Consider the following 17,363-nt stretch of genomic DNA (forward strand, 5'->3'; position numbering starts at 1 on the left):
AGCTCGGACTCTTTTCATTGGAGAAAAGGAGGAGGAGAGGGGACCTAATTGAGGTATACAAGATAATGAGAGGCATAGATAGAGTTGATAGCCAGACACTATTTCCCAGGGCAGAAATGGCTAGCACGAGGGGTCATGGTTGGAGGAAAGTATAGAGGGGATGTCAGAGGCGGGTTCTTTACACAGAGTTGTGAGAGCATGGAATGCGTTGCCAGCAGCAGTTGTGGAAGCAAGGTCATTGGGGTCATTTAACAGACTGCTGGACATGCATATGGTCACAGAAATTTGAGGGTGCATACATGAGGATCAATGGTCGGCACAACATTGTGGGCTGAAGGGCCTGTTCTATGCTGTACTGTTCTATGTTCTATGTTCTATGTTCTATATATATATCATAGAGAGAGAGAGAGAGAGAGACAGAGACAGAGACAGAGACAGAACTGGGAATGGTTTAACCTGAGGGTCACTGCATTTCATGAAATTCCTAGAGTGTGGAAACAGGGAATCAGGCCATTTGGACCAACAAGCCCACACCAACTCTCCAAAAAGCATCCCACCCAAACTCACTTCCCCTCCCTGTTACCCTGCATTTCCCATGGCTAATCCACTTAAGCTACACATCGCTGGGCACTATGGGCACTGTAGCATGGCCAATCTAATTCAGCTGCACATCTTTGGACTGTGGGAGGATACCCACGCAGAAACAGGGAGAATATGCAAATTCTACATAGACAGTCACCCGCGGCTGGAATTGAACCCAGGTTCCTGGTGCTGTGAGGCAGCAGTGCCAACCATACAGCACCGAGCCACCCGAGAGCTGAAGATTCCAAACTTGTTCCCATTCAAGTTGCTCCATTAATGTTAGTCACAGGACAGCTTCGTTTGCATCAGGACATAGCTCCATTCAATTCAACAGGGGTTGGAACTTGAGCACAGCTTGGGACCCGATCCAGGGCTGGCAATCAGCACTAAGATCTGGGCAAAGTGGTATTTGCAGGAGGTAGAGTATTGGGTCATTTGGCACTGGTTGACAGTTCTCTGCAATACTTGTAATTATTGGTTGCCATACGCTAACAAAGTTCTTTAATAGCAGGATATGACAGCCTATTTATAGCCTTATCAATATATCCTTACAAACATATAATTACGTTCAAACACAAGTCTATTCAAAGATTAATCAGTATGCTGCTAATTGTTGCTCAAGTTTTTTGTTACATTCATATTCTTCAAATAAAATTATTAATTGTAACAATAGCTAAATAGAAAGGCAGAATATTAAGCAAACAAGTTAACTTTACATTTCAATTGTTAAATCAAGTGTATGCAGCAACTGCTTTGGAAATATTAAACGCATCACAGAAACCTCATGGTAGGGAGAGACCATTCAGTCCATTATCATCTTCCCAAATTGAAAATTTATAAAGCACTTACTTGCCATCAATGAGCACCTGAGAGTGTCGGTTGTTGACCTGATTATCACTCTTGTAGCGAAACTGAAAAGCAAAGCAGAATGATTTTATCTTTCCACTGATTGTTTTTGTGAGAATAAATGTTCTTCTTCATAAGTAAGGGGATCTTTTGTGCAAAAGTGCGGCATTGCTTTATTTTAATCCCAAGGCCTTTGCTGAATTAATTGAAGTCAGCTATTTTCTTGCAAGCAGCTCAACCACTTCCACAATTTCCATAACTGAGTGCAATCTGTTCATCAGCTCAAATGAGCAAATTCATTCTATTTAATACCCTAACATCTCTTTCTGCCCCCTCATGTTCCACAAATTTCTACAGCCAATGGCAATGGGGGGGTGTTGATTTCAAAGGGTTCATATGAGGTTAACTGGAATTTGGCTGAAGTGCCTGTCTGTTTAAGCTACAGGCCCATACAATATAGTGATCAATGTCCAGAGATATATTGGGACTCTTCAGTTCCATCATGCATGGAAAGCATAGAGACTGTCACAAGTGTTGTGCTTTAGATCATAACGTGACCAAATGCAACAAGCTGTGTATTTGGAGATTCATGGCTTGTTTGTCAAATTTAGAGGAGACCGGAGCTTCAAAATGACACCAGCCTCCTTGTAAATCAATCCCACATTCTGTTTTCTCAGAACCCTAAGATAAAATGCAAATTGGCCCATACACTGGGCTTTTTAACATACTCTTTTTCTTCCTGGCTGTTGGACTCTGAAAGGCTAGCCTCGTCCATCAAATACCATAAATTAATAAATTCTTCAAAAGTCGATTGAAAAACATAACTTTGACCTTGCTAAACCAAAAGCCTTGCTTATGGCTTGATTCTTCCACATTTACATTGTGAAGGCTAAAGGCTGCTGCCATTTGTATACCAACAGCAATTCAAGCATGGTGCATTGTAAAGTTACAGACTGCTGGCAAATTCACTTGAGAGTCAAAGTTGACTTGACCGAAGTAGCATTAACAAAAGGAGCCCAAATGTAAATGAACATACAATGTCTCATATCAACAAACCATCTCACACGCCTCCGATTAACTTGGAGCATGAGCAAAGGAGTAACATCAGTTGTATACTGATCCTGTTGATTCAGAGATAATAGATGCTGGAGAATCCGAGACAACAAAGTGTGGAGCTGGATGAACACAGCAGGCCAAGCAGCGTCTTAGGAGCACAAAAGCTGACATTTCAGGCCTAGACCCTTAATCAAAAAAGGTTTTCTGATGAAGGGTCTAGGCCCAAAACGTCAGCTTTTGTGCTCCTAAGACGCTGCTTGGCCTGCTGTGTTCATTCAGCTCCACACTTTGTTATCACCAATACTGTTGTACAGCATTTCACTCAGTGCCTCTCTGAAGGACCGCAGCTGAAAATATGAACTACTGCAATTGCGCCTGATTTCACTCAAAATGAATTAAGTACTTACAAAATCATCTGTAGCATCTTTGACTGCAGTGATGGTTAACACCAGCACTAAAGGCACTATAGTGGTAAACCAGGACAGTGAAGAAATATGAGGAATCAGCTGGAAAAAAAACAAGACAAACCCAATTAGAAACAAGATAAACAATTCACAAGTGTACACTCATGGGATTTAGCTCAATTTGCACCTGGTGATTCATTTGTTACAGAATAAATAGTGATCCAGAGATAGGAATTAAGCAATGTAATTACAAAAACAAATTTTAAGTAAAACAACTGAATTATTGAGCAATCTGAACTAACAGACTGAATTAACAGGAATGATGCCCTTAAGTTAAGACGAAGTGAAGAACAAACATGAGCGTGGCTCAGTTAGAAAAAAACAGGACATTCAACCTGTGCTGTACATCAAATAAAACGATCCATTTCAGCTCATTCAAAGACTTATACCAAATAAATCACATATTCAATAATTTGAAGTTACTTCAAGCCCATAAGACAAGGCTGAAATTTAACACACAAAAGTGGTTACAATCAAACAGAAGGGAAAACGAAAACTGACGAAATAAAAGTTGAACTAAATAGAAGCTTGTAAATTTTTAAACTTTATGAAAGATTTAAAAATATCCAGGCTAAACTGCGAATCCACTTCCAAAAATATATAGTGTTAAATTTGTCCTTTTAACTTGAAGCATTTTAATTTCAACATTGTGTTAAATTCATAGCCATGGTCAAATTTGGAAGGTCATTGCAGCTGATGACATTGAGCGTTGAATAAACAACGGTACATAACTGAGCCCTGGATGTTAATTGTGTGTGGATGGCACACCCCTGAAAAGGAGTCACTTAAGACTGTTGCTCATAATTCACATCCCACCCCCTCCACTCTTAGTTCTACCCCCTTGAGTTCCTGGTCACCGCACCCTCACTACACAGGTTGCTCCACAGGGACAGCTGCAAAAAATGGGGAAAACTAGTATTGTAGACAATAGAAATGGTGCCTTCCCTATTCCTTAGTTGAACTGCTTTAAGATAACGTTATATTGCCACAATCAATTGATAAATCTCAAGACCAACAGTGGAAAGACTGCATCTTCAATGGCAAGTGCCCACTGATGAGAGATGTGGTAGAAATAAACTATAAGATAATGTTCTGATGGTAATCAATCACCTCAGACATTGGGTCGCTATTTCACAACGGCTGTGGCCTTGCTAATTTCTTAAATCAGACGATATGTTGTGCTTTTTGTCAAATATAACATGACACATAATAAGTTGTATGAATCATTTGAACATACTAAAAAAAAGGCTAGAAATCACTGAGATAACACGGTGTGAAGCTTGATGAACACAGCAGGCCAAGCAGCATCAGAGGAGCAGAAAGCTTGACGTTTTGGGTCGGGAAATGCTACAGTAATAATGATAATGCTACAGGAGGGTCCCGACCTGAAACGTCAAACTTTCCTGTTCCGTTCATCCAGCTTCACACCGTGTTATCTCAGATTCTCCAGCATCGGCAGTTCCTACTATCTCCGTCAAAATCACTGAGATTGATTTTAGCAGCAGCCAGGAGCTTGTTTCATTAGATGAAAATGTTTATTTTCTAATATTTAATGCAAATGTTATTGAGTACTCCACTGCCAAAGAAATGTCAGTCGGGCTGTAGGCTGTGTGTAAGTGCAGTCAGATCAATTGCAAACGTGTTCCACTCTGGTTTTCGTGAGCTGTATTTTAAAATCACAAACCTGTAAAAGCAGCAGGAACAGAAAATATGCATTGGCAACTCGTTGGAACTGCTCGAACAAGTTGATAGGCAGAAATGTGATAATGTTGTACTTTGAGGTTTTGATGCGGTTACTCTGAAATAACATAAAAGTACAATTATTGAAAAGGTATTCAAATCAGATCAACAACTGCTGAATTTTCTTAATATTAAAGCTGTAAACTGATGGCAATAATCATATTTTCATTATGATTGTCTACAGACCATCTCCAACAGTGCAAAAATGTAAACGGGTGCTGCCAATGCGATTTTAATAACTTTTCCCGTAATGCTTCTAACATAAGTATTGCATCTATAGATTTCCAAGTGTCTGTGAACATATATTTGTTCTTTTCTGTAAACGTTGATGAGAAAGCCAGCATTTATTGCCTGTGAACTAAATAGTTTGCTGGGCCATTTCTGATGCAGGTAGGAGTTAACCGTTCCAGGTCAGGAATCACAAATAAGCCAAGACTGAGCTCAGATCTCAGATTTCCTCCCCTGAAGGACATTCATGAGCCAGCTGGGTTTCATAGTAACCATTGCTGAAACTAGTGTCTTAATCCAGACATAGTGATTGAATTAAATTCTATCACAGATGCTTTGGTGGGAGTTGACTCTTGAGAGTTTACAACATCAGAGTTGACAACATCAACCCAGGCCTCTGAATTAAAACCCGAGGAGCATTACCACTCTGCCAGAGTTGCCCTTTATGCTCACTGTCAACGATGTTTATCTTGAGGGCCCCACTATGTGGCTGATCTGATTCCTAGGAAGGTCGTTGTCCTGGTTTCCTCAAAATAAAACACTTTGTGAGGGAGCGGGGTGAAGTTGTGGCTAGATTAAATATGGAGCTGGAAGAGAAATTCTCGCTCCCCTTAGGTCCATATCAAAAATGACATGTACAAGAGGCAATTCCGACTACCGGTAATATAAATTCAGAGAAATTCAATTTCTGGTTCGTGTTCTAAGCTTTAAATTCCTTATTTACATATTTAAGGGCTGTCTCTCTAATGTCCAAACCAATACCACACCAGATGGGTTTCCAATGTAGCTCTGTTGTAGGAGCTGTGCTCCCCAACCTTTGAATTACATTGATTGCTCCCATGTTAACCCAGAAAATGTGCAACTTGAGGTCCATCTCATCTGGCACAAAATGAGCAGTAACAGAGCTTCAATAATAAATGATTGATGACATCAAACGAAATAGCATAACACAAGCAGAGTTAGAAAATGTGTTTTACTAGAAAGCCTGTAAATGGCAGCTCATTACTGTTACTTGCAATATATTCTGACTTCACTGTTCATCACATATTACACTGTTTTAAACAGTTTGAATCAATGTGACACCGGGGAGGCAGTGGCACTGCGGTAATGTCACCGGACTAGCAATCCAGAACATCAGGCCAATATTCTGGGGCCACAGGTTCATGGCAGATGGTGAAATCTGATTTTGATGAAATGCAGGATAGAGGGGGCTGGCCTAACAGCTGACTAATGTTGATTGTCACAACAACCCAAGTGGTTCACTTAGAAAAGGAAATCTGCCATCCTTACCTGGACCTACAGGAGGACTCCAGACGTGCAGCAATATGATTGACTCTAAGCTGCCCTGTGTTCAATATGGGCTGGGCAATAAATGTTGGTCTAGCCAACAACACTCTCATCTCACAAACACATGAAAAAAAGTACTCACTTAACAGCTCAGCCGCTTGCCTCCACGTGTGGATCTCCATTTTGGGCTCCATTAAGTCCCACTTCTTTTACAAGTGTTTACTATTCAAATGGCTATATAAGACTTTGTGGCATATTATTATCTCCACTGCTTTTTCACCTCCTCTCTGAGCCTTCAATATTTGTCTTAGCTTTCAATTTTATTTTCAACCTGTCAAAAGCACAATTTTTCTTCCTTGTCTTAATTTCTATCTCCTTTGTCATCCAAGGTGTTCTCGACTTGTTTGTTCTACCTTTTTTTGTTTGTGATGACTACTTAAAAAAAATCTTCCCTTTGAAGGCGCAGTTACTGTTTCCCCTGCCAACCTCTCACTCCAGTCAATCCTGCCCAGGTCTGTCCATGACCTATCGCAGGGAATATGGTTCCGAAATCAGTGTCATTAAGTTGTGCAAATATTTGATTTGTTTAAATTTTAGCTGAGATGATGAAACTAGACTTGTTTTTGAAGCTAAACGATATTGGTCTCCAGCGGGGACAGAATGAGTGCAGAAAGTGGCTATGCCAGGTGAATCATTAACAATCACACCAGGACGACTTCAGGGGAAGACAAAACACAGCTTCTGAAACATTACACTCCAACTAACTTTCTGATGTCACCCAGTCATGCTGTAGGATGATCTGTCAATATTGTCTGCTCATGCCTGATCAACTATGCAATGCAGAAAGCAATAGTTTTCAGAGTTGCTGTCATGTACTCTAATATTTTTCTTTACATAATCAAGTCTGTTCTTGCCATTGTTAGTTTACCCATGACCTACCACACCTATGGTAAGTGTCTCTTGCAATACCATACATAACAAGCAAGCCAAGTATCAAGGTTTCTGTGCTCTGTCCACAGACAGACTACAAATTGAGAAAGGAAGTCACACACCAGGCTTTGAAGAAGGGCTTAAATCACTCAACGAAGAAAAACATTTGCTTTGGTAAGTGTGAATAACTCAAAAGGCTAGATTTGCTTTCATCCAGACTAGAAACAGTGATTTGATAATTAATTTCAAGCATGCCTTCAGAAGAATGCTGGGAACTGAAATCAAAATTGTGACAAAATATTCGATAACAAGGTGTAGAACTGGATGAACACAGCAGGCCAAGCAGCATCAGAGGAGCTCCTCTGATGCTGCTTGGCCTGCTGTGTTCATCCAGCTCTACACCTTGTTTTCTCAGATCCTCCAGCATCTGCAGTTCCCACTATCTCTGTAACAAAACATTGCCTGTTCAACAAATACAACAACAAATTAATGTTTTGGGTGTTGACTGGGAAGGAAGGCATACAAAATTAATTATTTGCTGCAATGGGCAATAGAATAATGAGATGTGGTAATAAAGAGTTAGTTTTTCCCTCTTGCAGCCCAAATATACGTTGTCCTTTATTCAGAACACAGTGAATTTCAAACAGTTTTTGTTTTATCAATATAATTAGGACATTTTGAAAGGCTAAAACAATTTAAAGAAATACTAAAAATGTCAGAGCATAATCCTACATACTTGGATGGAAAAATTAATTGACACAATAGATGCACAAGGATAAAACTGGGCAGTGCAATTAAAAAGAATGTTTCGAAAGATCAAATACAATGCCTATAAATATAACCACTAATGCACAAATGTCCACCAGATGGAGTCAGCGCATTTTTAAAAAAAAATTGAAATTGTTATTTAAATTATGGATTTGTGCCTGATATTTTTAAAAAAATATTCAGTGGGAAGTGGACGATATATGGAAAATATATCATCCATGTTATGAGTCCAGCCAATGAGTCTGTGGATGTCAGGCTAATAATTCTAGGCCTTCCTGCACTCATGGCGCTGGGTGGTTAAATTTCAACGTGCTTTTATCAGACAAATTACCCTCCTTGAATTAAAGTTCGGAATTCATAAATAACAACTGGATTGGCCACCAGAGAATTTGCTGTTGATGAGAATTTCCCACCTTACAGTCAAAGAGCACTGAACCACAGCTGACAAAAGATATTATTGTTTTGAATACTTGCAACTTAAAAACAAAAAAAAATTAGTTTCACAACATCTTTCATTCAGAGATGCAATCTTTTCTGAGATAAATTTTGAAATTGTTTCTATGACTGACAGCAGACTGTTTATTTATGGAGGAGATGCTTTTTCCAAGCTTGACCCCACTCACTGGCCAACTGACGCACAAATGGCTGTATGTGAAGTACTTCTCAGGCTGAAAAGTAAACGCCTTGTCATCAAATGTGCAAACATCGTAAAGGATGACCTTTCAAATTCTGGAAATCAGGAGAATAAATTTCTGTATTTCCTTTTATGTACTTTGCTTTCCTCAAAACTTTTAAGTACATCCAGTATTGTTTACAAATCAATACAAACTGCCCCATAAATCTGGTTATTAATCATTTGCCATATTATGGAGCCTACAGGTTCACTTACATCTGAGGGAAAGACAAGTGGTGGCCTAACCACTTCACCCCAGAGATAATTCTCATTTATAAGATGATGTATAAATTATTGTCAGTGTCTCACTTATTCCCCAACACTCTACAGTGTTGTGCATGCGAGCTGCCAGGGCTTGGCAACTTCCTGCTTTCACTCCAAATTACTGTGTCTTCTTCACTGTTTATCCCAGAGCGGGGTCTTTGAATCCTCTTTAGGCAGAAACTAACATGCAACTTGCAACCTTTGGGATTTAAAATATGTGACTCATTTCTGCCAGTTTCTCAATCTTGGGCTAATTCAAAATTAAACCCCCCTCTTTGTGATCCCATCCTTTGATGCTGATGTCAGTTTCTGTTATTTTCACTTATCTAAAATCTTAATCTGTTATCTTCTCTTCAGATTTAAATAATCTCTCCTTTTGCTTCATTTCAATGATTTTCCTTCAAGCATCCTTAATTTTTTTTCTGTATTAAACCCAGTGTTTGGTTTATGTTAATTTTTTTAAAAATCCAATGATACATGCAGGCCCAGCCTACAACACAGTTTAGCACATGGAGGAATGACACAAAATGTAATCAGGGCATCTAGTTATTTTTTCACGGGTTTTCATGAATGGAGAGTTTGGGGTTGCTCACAATCCTTCCCAACTCTCAGACCCAATGATGTCTTGGCAAGATGGAGAAACTGGGACAGCACTAGAAGCCCCTCAGCTAGATAGATTTAGGCATCCCTGCCACCATCCTCATGGTGCTGGTTCGACTCACATCTATAAGCTTTGATAGGGGACAAAGTACTATGAGGCACAGCAATATTCTGCAACAGAGTAAATCAGAGCTATCATTGTAGCATAGAATATTATATTTCCAAACCCGTTGTTTAGTTTTGGGTCTGAAACACAACTGAAGTTAGCTATCTTTTAGTTGGACATCTTTATGTTGGATCCCTTTACAACTTCAACCATTTTCACCTTGAATTTATTAGGTTGTGGACAATGTTGCCCAAGGGTTGTGTGCGCACCAACTACATCTCTTGGTTTTGTATGTAGAATCTGCATTCTTCTTCAATACATTAACAGTATATTGGTCAGGAATACAGCCCTGGATGCATTCTAAGGCACGTTCCCCACTATCCCAGTCCACAGTAAAGGGTCAATGATAATAATAAATGTTAAAACTTCAAACCTCTCTAATAGTCGAGAAATACCTGCAAATACCATACAGATCCTTCATTAATTCTTACAATATAGACACTCTTTCCAAGCACCAAACTCAATAGCCATTTCCAGATGTAACAGCACTGAGCAAAATCCCTCTTATTCAATTTTCTTTTTCTGTCTTCTATCAATTTTATAACCAGGCATATTTGATTCACACTGGCAGTTCTGTTAAAAGCAAGTTTCTGTCCTTCAATTCTGAATATTGTGTCTAGTTCCCTGTTTTCATTTAAAATATTATGCGCATTGGTGTATAACCACTGTAATCCTGATGCATTTCTCATTCCCTTCTCCTTTTTCCCTTATTCTTTTCTTCAGTGTCATTCTTCTATTTTATCTACTTTTCCCCCATTTTGTACAATTATTTTTAATCCTTTCTTCATCTTTCCTGCCTTAAGGCTTTATATTGGTTCATTTTAACTTCTCCAAGGGCTTAATTACAATTCCAATCTTGAGTTCAAATAAAAGCAAAACACTGTGGAGGCTGGAATTCAGAAACAAAGACAAAAAGTGCTGGAGAAGCTCAGCAGGTCTGGCAGCGTCTGTGGAGAAAAGACACAGAGGTAATGTTTTGATTCTGATTTGATTCTTGTTTCTTCTGAGAACATTTTATAGAATTTGAAACATTGAATCTAACAATTTGAGTTCGGTATAACATTTCTAAAACAAACAAGAGTCAAATCAGACTCAAAAATTATCTCTGTGTCTTCTCTTACCTGCTGAATTTCTCAAGCATTTTCTGTTTTTATTCCATTGTTGAGCTCATCTTGCTCTAGAACGCTTCATACTGGAGAAATCTGAAATGCCCCCTTCAAAATGATGCAACAGCTTTTTGAGGATGGGATGAATTTTATTACCCCAAGCTGGTTGAGCACATAGTACCAGGAGTCATCCTGAGATTACAACCTTGGAGGTCCTGCTTTCTAAGCATCCGAGTCCTTCAAATTCCCTTGGGAATATCTCAACCTTATCTTCCCGTTGTCACTGATGCTGATGCAAGCTATGAGTTTGGGCTGCTTGGGCTCTCTCCACTGTTTATGAAACTTATCCCATCACGTGTAAAGTTAAAATACCATTTAAGCCTGGCAGCTGTGACTGCAGTAAAAGTTATCAATCCCAATAATATGTTTCTGTAACTTTCCACAACATCTTCATCATAGAATATTAGTCACTTACCATGAGCATGTCACTAAGAGCAGGCAATTCAATCTAGTAGTTTCCAAACTAAGGTGAGAACACAAACAAATTCTACCTCAAACCCTTTCGATTGGCTGGAAGCTTTTATCCCTTTACTCTTAGTTGGATTTCAACAGGAGACTAGGAACTGTTTAACTTGTCATTTTAAGAATTGAAAGGACAATGAAACAGCCTGTGGTGCCACTCACCCTATTTGTAGATAGTGTAAGAAAATAATTCATTCTTCACATTAACTTTAGCCTTTGTCAGTTAGGTATTGTAGGTTTCAGTTAACAGACTGGAAATGTCAGTTCCAGTGAAATTAAAAGCCAAGTCAGGGCAGTCAGTCACCTGCCTTTTTTCACTCAGCATTGACAGCCAACACAGATTTCTCAAGAGTGAGATACTATGAAAACAGTTTGACAATCAAGTCGAGAAGCTGTAGCCTTAGATCATGCTTGCTCCAACGACTGCTATGTAACATTCGGAGAGAGAGCTGCAGTTCTTTTTGGCAACTCTGAACTGCAAGATCTAATTAACAGGTCAGTTAAGGTGAAGGTCTGAGCAGTGATTCTTGTCGCAAGTTGTTTCAACTAATGGGATGAAGTATTGGAGAAACGTGAAATCTTACAGAGACAGAGTGGAAGAAAGATATTCTAAGAGGGCAATAAAAAAAATTGGGAATTGACTGGATACCAGCCAGTTGGTCCCCTGGACCTTAATACTTGTGTTGTGGCGAATTCTCCAGTAACTTGTTTGGCTGCAAGTCTCCGAAGTACATGTGTAATTACAGGTCATAATAGTTATCAATGTATACACAGTTATTGGTAGTAATAATTATCATTGTGATTTAAATTTCAATGAAAGCCTATAGATGCCTTTGAATCATATTAGCATGTGTAATAACATACAAATCTATAAATAAGAATATTCACTGCCTAAAAAAAATCTACTCTGTAAAAAAGTAGTGCAATACAAGAGGAACTTTTGTCATCAATCAGGTCTGCAATAACCATATCTATCACTGTAGAGTAAAGGGTTAGTTATGGCTTTACTCTGAGAATAGCTACTAAGCATGTGTGAAAGGAGCTGTGTCACATTGACACCATGTCACATGACTCTAGAACCAGTGTCTGCAAGAATACAAAGCATATCATCCTTTGCTATACCTTCTAACTTGTTACATTCATAAAGTTCAATCAGATGAGCATTGACCACATCCTTCCATTGTCATTAGATAATGATTTGCAGGTCATAGACCTTGGAGTGTTTACAAAGACTAAATATTCACTTACAGCATATTGAAACTTTTCGTTATATTCACGGTTATTAGCTATCACCCTCCGCTCCTCCTCTGAAAGACAAAAAAAAGTGATTCAAAAACATACAAACACTGTTACTCATGTCATCAGATTGTGGGGAACCAGATAACACAGTCGTAGAGAATCTATACCATCTCAATTAGAGTCCAAATAAAAATGCTCCTTAATTCCAAAAAGTAACAAATCTGAAAAACGGTTTTACTTTTACCCTTCTGGGTTAGAGAATTCATCATAATGCCTGCAAATCACACAGTGATATTTGTGTTAACTTTATGTCCAAGTTTGCTTCAAGTAAACAGCACAACAGGTACTCCGTATTCAAGCACTGACACATCAGTCCATCTAAAGGACGAGAAGGGCAACTTTTGAAGAAGTTTCTAAGAAGACTCCTCTTTAGGACGGTCTTCTGGATTGACTATTATTTGAGATTCTTTAGATTTGAAACCTTGATCCTGATTCTTTCTCCCATAGATGCTGTTAAGTTTCTCCCACATTTTCTGTATAAATTCCAAATTTTCAGCTTGTGCAACTTATAGCCCAAATAATATTTGCCCCAAAGAGACAGATCATTTCCATTTAGTAGTATGAAGTTGGTGGTTCAATCCATGTGGAAGGTCTGGTTCTGTCTATTTATTATCAGAAGGAATGTTACACCATCAATGGATGTTAAAGTCACTAACTCCACAAACTGGATTCTGCAAAAGTAGAAAGAGCTACCAGGGAGATTTGTTTCTCCTAAGAATTCATTCCCATTTTTAATTTTTCTCCCCCAGCTTTTCCCAGCTTAGAGACTTGGCAATGGTAACATCCCACATATCTGTGACAGCCTCTGGTTAGCTGGCAAGATTCCAGTGCACTGGGCCAGAGACTTGTCAGCACATTCCCACCCTGTTTAAAAGAAAAAAAACTTTCACAGACTTAATTTAGTCATGCCCAAGTTGCAAGGCACATGTCTTCCATACAGTTTTCAGGTAGAAAGTATTAGGATTAGTCCTAAGCAGCAGCGTTAGTCAGTTAGTCCATTCATGGGCACCAACTTTAGGAGGAGGTGTAAAACTAAAAAAAAAGTGCAGTCGTGAATAAGTTGCCAAAACAAAACTTAGTTCTGAAAGGAAATGTCAGCAAGAGGTACATAGGTACATGTAGGCCTGATGTACAAAGAATTCATTTCTTGTCTGCAAGTAGAAATCATGGAAAAAAAATTTTATACTGAACACATGGTCAAATAAAGCTGGCACATGAACTAAAAACAGGACACATAGCAATCATACACATAATGTAATAATAGACATTGCAGACCTTCTTGTTCATTTTAAAGCAATCCAGCTACTGTTACTAAATAAATAAATACTGCTGCACAAGGCGATAGGGAGACCACATCTGGAGAACTGTGGTATAGCTCTAGTTTCCTTATGTAAGGAAGGATATAATTGCCTTATAAATTATAATTGCATTTGAAACAATGCAGAGAAGGCTCACTTGACTGATTCCTGAGATGGAGGTTTGTCTTGGGAGGACAAATATGACAAGTTGGACCTGTATCCTTCCCCTAGCAGGAGAGGCTAGAACCTAGGGGACACAGTTTTAAAATAATACATGTCCCATTTAAGGGGGAGACTATATTTCTCCTTAGAGGGTCCTTAGTCAGTGGAATTCTCTTCCCCAGAAAGCACTGGAGTAAAGGTCATTGAATATTTTTAAGCCTAAGTTAGATAGCTTCCTGACTGACATCTCTAAAGTCCAAGAAGGCAAGAGGTATGGAGGACTATACAGATGACAATGATATCAACTGCATTTTTCTTTGAACAATGGGGCAGACTCAGGGTTTCAAGCGGCTGACTCCTGCACCTAATTTGTATTTTGTACGTATGGTCTATGCCAAAATATTTTAAACATGAGATATTAATACCTGTGTTAAAGTATGTGGTGAAAATTTACATGTCACTACGAAAAAAATTACCTCCTCTTATAATTATGTTTAAAAATACTGCCATCAGAAGGTTGACTTCGACTTTTTTTGACTAATTTGACTTTTAATGCCTTTTGATGATTGGCTGAGTAGAAATCAAACCACAAAAAGGTACTGCTGCATTATTCTTCTTTTGAGAGTGGAGGCGAGCTGCAAACTGAGGATTAATTGCAGGGGAAGGGGGCGCCTGGTTTCCTTATTGCATATGCTACATGAGTAAAATCGCAAATTGTACAGCCAGGTGTTTCTGCCCTGGCTTCCAGAATCTTCTGGCTACTATATTTAAAAAGGCAACGAGCTGCATTTCATTCCGCGCAACCCAGGAGCATCAATCACTGCAGCCCACCAGAGGTGTCAGGGTCCAGGTAAAAGGCAGTGCTGTGCTGCGAGGCTCTCCTGAAGGCTGTCCAGGATTGGAAGGCAGCTGTCTGATGGATGATGGCAGCTTGAATGGTAGATGCATGGGTTGGGAGGAAGCAGGAGGATGACGTTGAGAGCACTGTCAGGGTGCACACCACTATCTGCTCCAATGAGTGTGAGCGAATACTGTAAAGTTGCAGCTACAGATGACTGTCACACACAGGAGACTGCATGCCAGGCACCTCCATCACAAAACCTCAATGCCTGTCACTACATTGCAGCTACCAATGTAGCACACTCCTGGCACTGCCAGGTTCATGTTTAAACATAAAAAGGAGCTACAATGCTCAGCAGTTCATGCGCTATCAGCTTCCCTGACCCTTGGCTCCAACCAGGTGAATGTACACAACTGATAGCTTTTGACCAAAGATTCAGAAGGGACAAGGAGACAGCCACAAAAAATAGGTTTTGACCAAACATCTGACAGGTATCAAGGCACGTGCATCAGATAATGCAATAGCTCTTTAAAGACACTGACCTTTCACTAAAAAATCTAACTCCTGACTTCCCTGACACCACTTTCCTCTTACAATTAACGCACACAGATATTCGCAGCAGCAGAAAGTAACATCTCTCTCATTGTCTATCAATACAGACAAAGTGCTCATGTATCCATACTACAATCTCTTAAAGCTGTGCCCCTTCTGCAGGGTAATAACAAGTACGCTAAGTACAAGATATGGGGCTGCTCACCGTCTCAAACAGCAGGCCGCTGAGCTAGCAGGACAGCAAGACACCCATTCCCGCGCTGAACAGGAGATTGGATATCTATAGCCATCGAGTGAGAGGGACTCCAATCTCCCACTCCCATCTGTGCACAAAGCAGCATTGTCTTCATCAAAATGTGAGGGCTCAAGACATGAACAAATCTCACTTCTTAAAAAAAACACTTCAGCCTCTGGATCCCATTCCTGAGCAAAGGAAAAGAAAGACCTATCCCTAACAGCGCCACAGACCACGACATTGAAGAGGAATGGGCATAAGTCTCAGAGACTGCACTCCCACTCTCTCCAGCACTGAGTCACTTGCCACGATTTTGTGTAGGCCGAAGGTGAGCACAGAATTGACATGGGCTCACAGTTAGAGGTCAAAGAAATGACACTAACTCTGAAGATTTCGGCTATTGTCACTCGAGGAACTTGATGCTCTTCACTCTCTCAACCTCAGTTCCGTTGATGTAGATGGGGGCACATTCTCCCCCTTTCTTTCTGAAATCGATGATCGGTTCTTTATTTTTGCTGACTTTTGAGAGACAGATTGTTTTCATTCACCACGTCACCAAGCCCTCTATCTCCTTCCTGTTGACTCGTCATTATTAGATATCTTTCCTGCTACAGTGGCGTCGTCAGCAAATTGAACATGACATTCGTTTAGTATGTGGCAACACAGTCATACAGGGAGTGCAGAAAAGAGGCCTGAGGACAAATCCTTGGGGGGCTCCAGTGTTACAGGTTATTGTGGAGGAGGTGCCATTACCTATCCTCACTGATTGTGGCCCGTGGGTCAGAAAGCTGAGGACCCAGTTGCAGAGGGTGGGGCCGAGACCAAGGCCATGGAGTTTTAAGATCAGTCTGCACGGTATAACGGGTGTTGAGGGTAGGGCTGTAGTCAACAAGCAGGAGTCTGACATGGGTATCTTTGTTGTCTAGATGGTCCAGGGATGAGTGCAGGCCTAGGGGTATGGCATCCTCTGTGGACCTGTTATGCTGTTAAGCAAATTGTAGGCGACCGTTGTAGGTTGGGAGACGTCAACCCTGCCAGGCATCACACTTGTAAGTGGGTTGTGAACATGCAGATCCTGCTTTGTCTCAACAAGATTGTGACCTTGAATGTAAATACAGCCAACATTAGCCGACCTGCCTGAAAGATTCTGTGATCTTAGCTGCAGCCACGACTCGCCTCCTGCCCCATTAGCTACCCCACGTGACCTTCTAAACACTCTGGGCAAGCACAGAAAATTACTCCACAGATTTCCATGGAACAATAACGATTCTGTTCAGCTAGGAGTTATCTTGGCAATTAAACAGCTGTACAGTTGAAAAACATGTTGCTCTTGTTTTGCCCTGGTTATCTCTTAGACTCCTTCCAGCTGTAAACTGAAAAGGGCCACATTTCCTTTCCAAGACAAAAAGAGCTGAAAACAGTTATGGGCCATTTCCCTTTACATGTGTGCAGTAAAAAAAAATCTAGATCAGAAGATATTCAGTCACAAATCAACACTGTCAAAAGCCTTTACTGAAATGGAAAAAATGCCTAGATTACCAGCATCTGTCAGTATCTAAATCATCATTTCTCCCTGAAGGAAATATCATAATTACACAGAACAAAAAGGAAAATCAATGGCAGAATATGACCAGGGCCTCAGTGCCTCTGGTGGCTGCAATAAGAGCTGGAGTTGGAGTGGGGGTGGGCATCTCAGAGGCTCAATGGTTAGCACTGCTGCCTCACCATGCCAGGGACCCAGGTT

At 40.1% G+C, this 17,363-nt stretch overlaps 1 protein-coding gene across 4 annotated transcripts in view; it reads right to left on the reverse strand.

Annotated features, from left to right (window-relative positions):
• Positions 1-17,363, reverse strand: part of atp8b4 (ATPase phospholipid transporting 8B4) — a 239,036-nt gene that overhangs the window by 96,257 nt on the left and 125,416 nt on the right. For all 4 annotated transcript variants that reach the window (XM_048562970.2, XM_048562969.2, XM_048562971.2 and 1 more), the window contains 4 exons: positions 12,481-12,539; positions 4,633-4,746; positions 2,892-2,990; positions 1,432-1,493 (listed from right to left, as the gene is read on the reverse strand). In XM_048562970.2, coding sequence (XP_048418927.1) covers positions 1,432-1,493; positions 2,892-2,990; positions 4,633-4,746; positions 12,481-12,539 — 334 coding nt within the window. The remainder of the gene's footprint in view (positions 1-1,431; positions 1,494-2,891; positions 2,991-4,632; positions 4,747-12,480; positions 12,540-17,363) is intronic.

Source organism: Stegostoma tigrinum, chromosome 33, assembly GCF_030684315.1.
Source record: "Stegostoma tigrinum isolate sSteTig4 chromosome 33, sSteTig4.hap1, whole genome shotgun sequence".
NCBI classification, from domain to species: domain Eukaryota; kingdom Metazoa; phylum Chordata; class Chondrichthyes; order Orectolobiformes; family Stegostomatidae; genus Stegostoma; species Stegostoma tigrinum.